Raw genomic sequence first — 7,510 nt, 5'->3', positions numbered from 1 at the left:
CTGGGGCACTGGGGGGGGCAGTGGCCGCCTGGGCGCGCGTGTGGTGCCTCCTGCAGGGCGGGGAGGGGGGGCTTGGGCGGGCAGCACGGGCACCTGGCGGGCACCCACGTCCCCGGCGGGCGGGGCGCCCCCTGGCGGGCACCTGGCGCACCGGGGCGCGGCGCCTTTAAGCGGGGGCGTCGCGGGCGCGTCGCGGGGGCGGGGCGCGGGCCCGAGCCGCCGTCGCCGCCGTCCGCCGCGGCCGCCGGGGCGGAGCCAGCCCCGAGCCGCTGGGTCCCGGACGCCCGAGCGCCCCGCCCCCGCGCGGGCGATGCCGAGCGGCGCGGCGGGCGGCTGGGCCCGGCGGGGCGCGCACAGGAGCGGGCCGCGGCGCTGAGGCGGCGGAGCGCGGCCCCGCCATGGGCTTCCTGCACCAGCTGCAGCTGCTGCTCTGGAAGAACGTGACGCTGAAGCGCCGGAGCCCGGTGAGCCCCGCGCGTCCCGCGCCCCGCGCCCCCGCGCCCCGGGCTCCTGCCGCCCCCGGGCCCCCGCGTCCCCGCGCCCCTGCGTCCCCGCGTCCCCGCGTCCCCGCGCCCCCGCGTCCCCCGCGCCCCCGCGCCCCCGCGTCCCCGCGTCCCTGCGCCCCGGGCCCCCGCGCCCCCCGCGTCCCCGCGTCCCTGCGCCCCGGGCCCCCCCGCGCCCCTGCGCCCCTGCGCCCCGCGCTCTGCGCCCCTGCGCCCCGGGCCCCTGTGTTCCTGCGCCCTGCGCCCCGGGCCCCTGTGTTCCTGCGCCCCTGCGCCCCGGGCCCCTGTGTTCCTGCGCCCTTGCGCCCCGCGCCCCGGGACCCTCGCCCCGCGCCCCCCGCGCACGTGCCGCCGCCGTGCACGCGCCCGACCCGGCCGCCGCCGCCAGACCCTCCGCGCCCTCCCGCCCGACCCCGCCCCGGGGCCCGGCCCCCCGGCCTTGGCTCCCCGCCCCCCCCGCCCCCCCCCCCCCGCTTTTCGGACGCCGGCTCCGGGGAGCCCGCGCGCCGCCCGCGCCCGCTGACAGCCGCGGCGCTCGGCTGAGTCACGGGCCGGCGTCCTCCGCGGTGTCCGCGGCGGCTGGCCGGGGTGGGCACAGGTGGGCTCGGGCCCCAGGACAGGGAGCCCAGCGGCCTCCCACCCGGCTCGGGGCCCTGCGGCCTCTACGGGGATACCCGCCGTCTCACCACCCCCTCTGCCCTTGGGCTGGGGCCTGAGGCCCTTGGCTGGTCCGGAGCTGCTGCTCCTCCTCCTCCCCCTCCTCCCCCTCCTTCTCCCCCCTCCTCCTCCCCCCTCCTCCTCCTCTTCCTACCCCTTCCTCCCCCTCCTCCTCCTCCTCCCCCCATCCTCCCCCTCCCTCTTTCCCTCCCCCATCCCCTTTCCTCCTTCCACAACCCTTTCCCACCACTGAGAATATCCTTGTGCCAGCCTCTGCTGCCCAGGTCCCCAGCCCCGTTTCTCTGTGGGAACCAGTTCCCCCAGGCCTCTCTGGAGGCCAGGTCTTGCTGTGTGGAGTGGGACACGGTCCTCCGCGCTCTGCCTCTAGGGCAGCCGGGACACCTGACGGTCTGGGGAGATTCCAGGGCTGAGGGGCACGCATGCCACTCTGGCGCTGTGCCGGGCCTCCTGCGCTGGCCCCTGGGAGGACAGGGCCCGCACACTGGCCACAGAGACCTTGACCAGCCTGGGTTTCTGAGGGCCCTTGGGACTTTCCAGAGTAGAGGTCCAGAACTGTTGGGGAGGGTGGAGGAGGCCCTCTGTGCCCCGCTGGGGCCTGGGACCCCTTGGGGTGCACAGGCTCCTGCCCATGTTCCTCCTTGAGGGGTGCAAGGGGAGGTCCCGTAGAGCGGGCTGGGCAGGGTGGCGGTCACCACCACAGCCTGGCAGTGTTCCTCTGGGCGCCTGGCGGTCACCACCAAGGCCTGGCAGTGTTCCTCTGGGCGCCTGGCCCTGGCCTTGGCCTGGGGCCAGGGCTGGTACAGACCCTGCCCGGCGTGCTGAGGCCGGCTGGTGGGGGTGGGGTCTCAGGGTGCCAGGCAGGGCTTGGGGGGAGGAGGGAGCATGGGCCCCACGGGAGGCAGCCCCAGGGTGCTTGTCAAGAAGGCCCCCAGGGAATCAATGCTAAAACGTGGCCCTGGGTCCTGGGAGAGCCTTGGTTCCGGGAGAGGAGCAGTGGTCAGAGTTCTCACGGTCCTCCGGGGCTGCCCCCTCCTGCTAGGCCACGCTGCCCTTGTCCCCCGGGGCTGCCCTTGTCCCCCGGGGCTGCCCCCTCCTGCTAGGCCTCGCTGCCCTTGTCCCCCGGGCTGCCCCCTCCTGCTCGGCCGCGCTGCCCTAGTCCCCCGGGGCTGCCCTTGTCCCCCGGGCTGCCCCCTCCTGCTAGGCCTCGCTGCCCTTGAGGACCTTTCCAGGCCTCGGCCGTGGCTACCACAGATGAGTGTCTTCCTCCAGGAAGGCCTCGTCGCCTGGGGCAGACGCACCAGGCTCTGTCCTGCGGCCTCTCTCGGGAAGGGTGGTGGGTTTCGGAGCTGGACTCTGGGGCCAGGCTGGGGTGGGGGGGTAGAGTCTTTGTGCTGTGCTGGAAGCAGGCTCACAGTCTGATGCTTCCTTCTCCCAAGGGCCGTGCCTCAGTTTCCCTTCCTGGAGTGTGGCCTGCCCTTCCCAGTTAGATGGATCGGGTTTGTCCTGGCGCTCCTGGCTGGCGTGGTCACCGAGCGGCCGTGGTGGGGACCCGCGGCGTCACCCGTGGGTCTCGGCGGGGGCTTCGTGTGCAGGGGTGCGTCCAGACCCCGAGTCTGCGGAGCACCGAGCCCTTCGTGAGGGGCAGGGCTCCGGCCACCTGCCGTCACCCAGGTGGCTCTGGACCTGCGCTGCCTGCCTGTAACCAGATGCCCCTGTGGCGACTGCCACCCGTCAGCCAGGCTGCTCCTCCCCCCCCACCGCTCCTGCACCGCCGTCACCATAGCAACAGGGAGGCAGCCCGGCCCGCGCTGCAGTCAGGGCGGAGGTGCCCGGTGGCAGGGCAGGCGTGGGCAGGGCGGGCTCCCGGACCCCCCCGCCGCCCCCCGGCCGCCCTCCTCCCCCGGGGGCTGTGCCGGCCCGTCCCACCGCCCCGGACGCGGCCGGAGCCTCCTCGGCGAGCGCCGGCCCCGGCCCCGGCTGGGGAGGGGTGGAGGCTGGCACGGGCTGGGGCGGGGGCGTGGGGTGTGGACGCTTAGCATGGTGTTCCCGATCACAGAGCACCATTGTTGGCACGGCGGGCACAATCAGGCCCAGGCCGCGCCCGGCCCTCGCAGCCCTGCCCGCTGGAGGCCCCCACGTCGGCTTCGGGGGGGGGGGTGAAGGCAGCCTGGTTCTCAGAGCCGTGGGTGGGCGCTGCCCCGGGCAGGGTCCCTCTGTTTGTGGGTTCAGAGGCCCGTGCGCTGGGGTACCCCAGAGGTCACCTGGCCCTTCCCCTCCCTGAGCGGGGTGCGGGGTGGAGAAGAACTGGAGTTGTTCGTTTTCCGGGTGAAAATGGGGAGGGAGGCGCCCTGGGCCCCGAGGTCTCCACCTCCCACTCCGCCGAGCACACCGGGCTCCCCTCGCACCCAGCCCCGAGGAGCAGGGGCCCTCAGGGCGAGAGGCCGTGGCCCAGGGGCGGGGCAACGCTCCCGGCGAGGTCTGCCCCAAGGCTCGGGCCCTGGCGTGGTCGCGGCAGTGGGGTGGCAGAGACCACGGGGGGGGGGGGGCAGCTGTGGCCTTCAAGACCCCCAGCCCCAGGGTAGGGAGGGAGAGGTGCACCGGGCAGGTGCCCGGCGTGGAGTGTCGGGTCGTCCCGGCCTCCTCGGTAGGCAGGTGCTCCGGGAACGGTCAGCGGCGTCTGGGCTGGGGACCGGGGGGCCTGGTGAGCGATGACCCACAAGGCTTCGGCTCCCGGTGTCCGGGGCCGAGCCAAACCCGGGGCGGGAACTCGACCAGGCGGCCAGGAACCTGCGCGGACCTTCCGCGGTCCCCGGCTGAGCGGGGACACCGGCCCCCGCACGTCCAGCCTGGGGGGGGAGGGGCGGCCCGCCCCCCCCCCCCGCCACGGGTGGCCTCACTCGGAACCGCCCTTTCCAGTGGGTCCTGGCCTTCGAGATCTTCATCCCGCTGGTTCTCTTCTTCATCCTGCTGGGGCGCGGCAGAAGAAACCAACCATCTCCGTGAAGGAAGGTGAGAGGCAGGCCTGGGTCGGGCCCGGCGAGGGGGGGGGGGGGGGGGGGGCGGGGGGGGGTGGGCGGGGCCCGCGTGCCCCGCGTGCTCCGCGTGCTCCGCGTGCACGTGCCAGCCGGCGTGGCCCCTGCTCCCGCGACGCCCGAGGCCGTTCCCCGGGAGGCCCCGGCGCGTCTCCCGGCGGGTCTGTGGGGGGTCCTGGCTGGCCTCGGCGACCGCGCGTGGCAGTCCCGCCCGGTCCTGGCGGGCGTCCTCCGGGCTCACTGTCTCCTCTGTTCTGTTCCGGCCCCACCCCACCCCGCATGGTCTCTTGTCCTCCTCGGCGGCCCGCATGCAGTCTGTAAGTGAGCGGCCGCCTTCTCCCGGTTGCCCCAGGCGGCAGCCGTGGGTGGCCCGGCGGGTGCTCCCGGTGCCGCTGGGATCCTCTCTGCTTGCACTAACCGCCTCCCCTCCATGGCCAGGTCCTGCGGAACCCCCAGCCGTGGTCAGGAACAGCTGGCTCTCCACTGGGGTGGGCCGTGGCGGGGGCGGGGGGGGGTGGGGCCGGCTACCTGGGCCACGGCTGACACACCGGTCGGGCCCCGGGCCACCTCCCCACCAGGGTGTCCGTCGGGTCGCTGGCCATGAGTTCTAAGGGAGGGGTGCCTGAGCTAGCCTGAGCCGCGTCTGGGCTAGCCTGGACCGGGGCTGGGTCCCTTTACCCGCTTGTGGGTCCCGGCACTCACTCTGCTGACCGCTGGCCTGGGAGGTCAGAGGTCACCGCCTGGCGGGGGGTCTCCCGCTCTCCCCTGTGTGCAGTGCCCCACCCGCTGCTTTGCTCCTGGGTGTGGGGGAGGGGGGATCTGGACCCGCACAGGCTGGGAGCTACGGGAAAGGGGTGGCCGCAGGCCCTCTGACCTCTGACCCGCAGCGCCATCCGTGCCGGGACCCTCGGCCTTAGCACAGCCGGGGGCCAGTCACCGGGCCTCCCGCCTGAAGGCGCTGGGCCTTCCCGACTGGCCCTAAACGCCCGCCCTCCGCTCTGTCTCCCTCCCCGCTCTCCACGGCGCTCCCCGCCCAGCCTTCTACACCGCGGCACCCCTGACCTCTGCGGGCATCCTGCCGTCATGCAGTCCCTGTGCCCCGACGGCCAGCGGGTCGAGTTCGGCTTCCTGCAGTATGCCAACTCCACGTGAGTGCCGGCCTCCCGGGGCCCCGCTGCCCTCTCCCGGGGCCCTGACCCTCCCCGGGGCCCCGCTGCCCTCCCCCGGGGGCCCTGACCCTCCCGGGGGCCCCTCTTCCCTCCCCCGGTGGCCCTGACCCTCCCTGGGGGCCCTCTCCCCTCCCCCCGGTGCCCCGCTGCCCTCCCCCAGGGGCCCTGACCCACCCCGGGGCCCCGCTGCCCTCCCCCGGGGGCCCTGACCCTCCCTGGGGGCCCTCTCCCCTCCCCCCGGTGCCCCGCTGCCCTCCCCCGGGGGCCCTGACCCTCCCCCGGGGCCCCACTGCCCTCCCCCGGGCCCTCTCCCCTCCCCGGGGCCCCGCTGCCCTCCCCCAGGGGCCCTGACCCTCCCCCGGGGTCCCGCTGCCCTCCCCCGGGCCCTGCAGTGATGTCGGTGCTGGCACAGGGTCACCCAGCTGCTGGAGCGCCTCAGCCGCGTGGTGGAGGAGGGCAACTTGTTTGACCCTGCGCAGCCCAGCCTGGGCTTGGAGCTCGAGGCCCTGCGCCAGCACCTGGAGGCCCTCAGCTCCGGCCCCAGCGCCTGGGGGAGCCACCTGGACAGACCTGCAGGTGTGCCCGTGGGGCGTGGGAAGGGCTCTGAGGCGGGGGGGGGGGGGGGGGGGGGGAGGGGGGGAGCGCCCAGGCCCAGTGGGCCCAGCCCAGCTGCCGAGCTGCAGTGCTGGGGTGCGTCCACGAGGGGGAGCCGGCGCTCACTCCCGTCCCGTCCCGTCCCCTTCCTCGTTCAGTGCCCTCCTTCTCTCTGGACTCCGTGGCCAGGGACCCGCAGGAGCTGGGCCGCTTCCTCGTGCAGAACCTGTCGCTGCCTAACGGCACCGCCCAGGCCCTTCTGGCTGCCCGCGTGGACCCTTCCGAGGTGGGAGGGGCTGGGGCCGGGGCCGGGCGGGCGGCGGGCGGCCCGGGGCCGCAGAGGTGGGGAGGGGCGGCGGCGATGGCCGCAGAGCCCCCCCCAGCTGTGCCCCCCACGCCCACGCAGGTCCACCGGCTGCTCTTCGGCCCCACGCCCGTCCTGGACAGGGAGTCCTGGAGCCCCCCGGGCGGCGACCCCTCGTTCCGCGTAGAGGTGAGGGCTGCCCCCCCCCCCCCCCGCCCCTGGTCGTGTGGACGTCCTCGTGGGCATTTGTGCGGGCGTGGGGAGAGCCCGCCCCCTCCGCGTGGCGGGAGCCGGGGGCCCGGAGCGGGCGCCGTGGGGGGAGCAGAGCGGGGGCCCGAGGGCGTGGGCCAGGCCCCGGGTCCCCTCTTGGTGGGAAGGGAGTCCCTGCGCGTCCCCAGCTGCCCGTGTCCCCCTCAGGAGCTGGTGCTGGCTCCCGCCCGCCTGGAGCGGCTCACCTGCGCCCTGGGCCCCGGCGAGCCGGGCCGGATCCTCACCGTGCCGGAGGGGCAGCGGACGGCCCTGCGGGGCTACCGGGACAACGGTCCTGCGGCGGGCGGGCCGCGGCGCGGGCCCGGCACTTCACGGGGCTGGCCGCCGCGCTCCGGGACCACCTGGACGTGGCCAGGATCGCTCGGCAGGTGAGGCCCGCCAGCCGACCCGGGCTCACGGGGCGCCCGGTGCCCCCGGGGGAGGCTTGGGGTGAGCCCCGCGGGCCGCCTCACGCTCCCAAGCGTGCGGCCAGACCCTGCCCGTCTCCCGGCCCGGTCCGTGTCTCCGGCCGCGGGCCGGGCCGGCCCTTGCTCCGGGCCGACGGCTTTGTAGCTCTCCTCCCCGCGGCGGCTCCCGTTCATCCCCTCCGTCCCCCGTGGAATCGCCCCCACCGGGTCCGCCTTTCCTCCCAGCCCGCGTCGTCTCCCCCGCCCGTCTCCCCTCAGCTGGGCCTGGACGCCCCCAACAGCTCGGACTCCCCGCCGCGGGCCCCGCCCCCACGGAGCCTGCAGGCTCTTCTGGGGGACCTGCTGGACGCGCAGAAGGTCCTGCAGGACGTGGACGTGCTGTCCGCCCTGGCTCTGCTGCTGCCCCAGGGCGCCTGCGCCGGCCGGGGCCCCCGGCGCCTCCCCCGCCGGCGGCCACGGAGGTGGGGGCAACGGCACCGGCTCCAACGCCACGGCCGAGGAAGCGGCGGCCCCCGCTGCCCCGGACACGCTGCAAGGCCAGTGCTCCGCCTTC

General features: G+C 76.0%; 1 protein-coding gene across 1 annotated transcript in view; it reads left to right on the top strand.

The window, feature by feature from the left end:
• The first annotated feature begins 398 nt into the window (after nt 1–398).
• LOC125353439 (ATP-binding cassette sub-family A member 2-like) overlaps nt 399–7,510 on the top strand; it is a 7,658-nt gene continuing 546 nt past the window's right edge. Inside the window, exons 1-12 of the mRNA XM_048349144.1 lie at nt 399–464; nt 2,411–2,514; nt 2,618–2,775; nt 2,853–3,006; nt 3,591–3,759; nt 4,566–4,651; nt 5,251–5,361; nt 5,795–5,958; nt 6,135–6,262; nt 6,383–6,469; nt 6,698–6,918; nt 7,216–7,493. Of these exons, the coding sequence (XP_048205101.1) occupies nt 399–464; nt 2,411–2,514; nt 2,618–2,775; nt 2,853–3,006; nt 3,591–3,759; nt 4,566–4,651; nt 5,251–5,361; nt 5,795–5,958; nt 6,135–6,262; nt 6,383–6,469; nt 6,698–6,918; nt 7,216–7,493 (1,726 nt within the window). The remainder of the gene's footprint in view (nt 465–2,410; nt 2,515–2,617; nt 2,776–2,852; nt 3,007–3,590; nt 3,760–4,565; nt 4,652–5,250; nt 5,362–5,794; nt 5,959–6,134; nt 6,263–6,382; nt 6,470–6,697; nt 6,919–7,215; nt 7,494–7,510) is intronic.

Source organism: Perognathus longimembris, chromosome 1, assembly GCF_023159225.1.
Source record: "Perognathus longimembris pacificus isolate PPM17 chromosome 1, ASM2315922v1, whole genome shotgun sequence".
Taxonomy (NCBI): Eukaryota; Metazoa; Chordata; class Mammalia; order Rodentia; family Heteromyidae; genus Perognathus; species Perognathus longimembris.
Note: the sequence above shows the minus strand (reverse complement) of the source record. Positions and strands in the feature narration are given on the sequence as shown.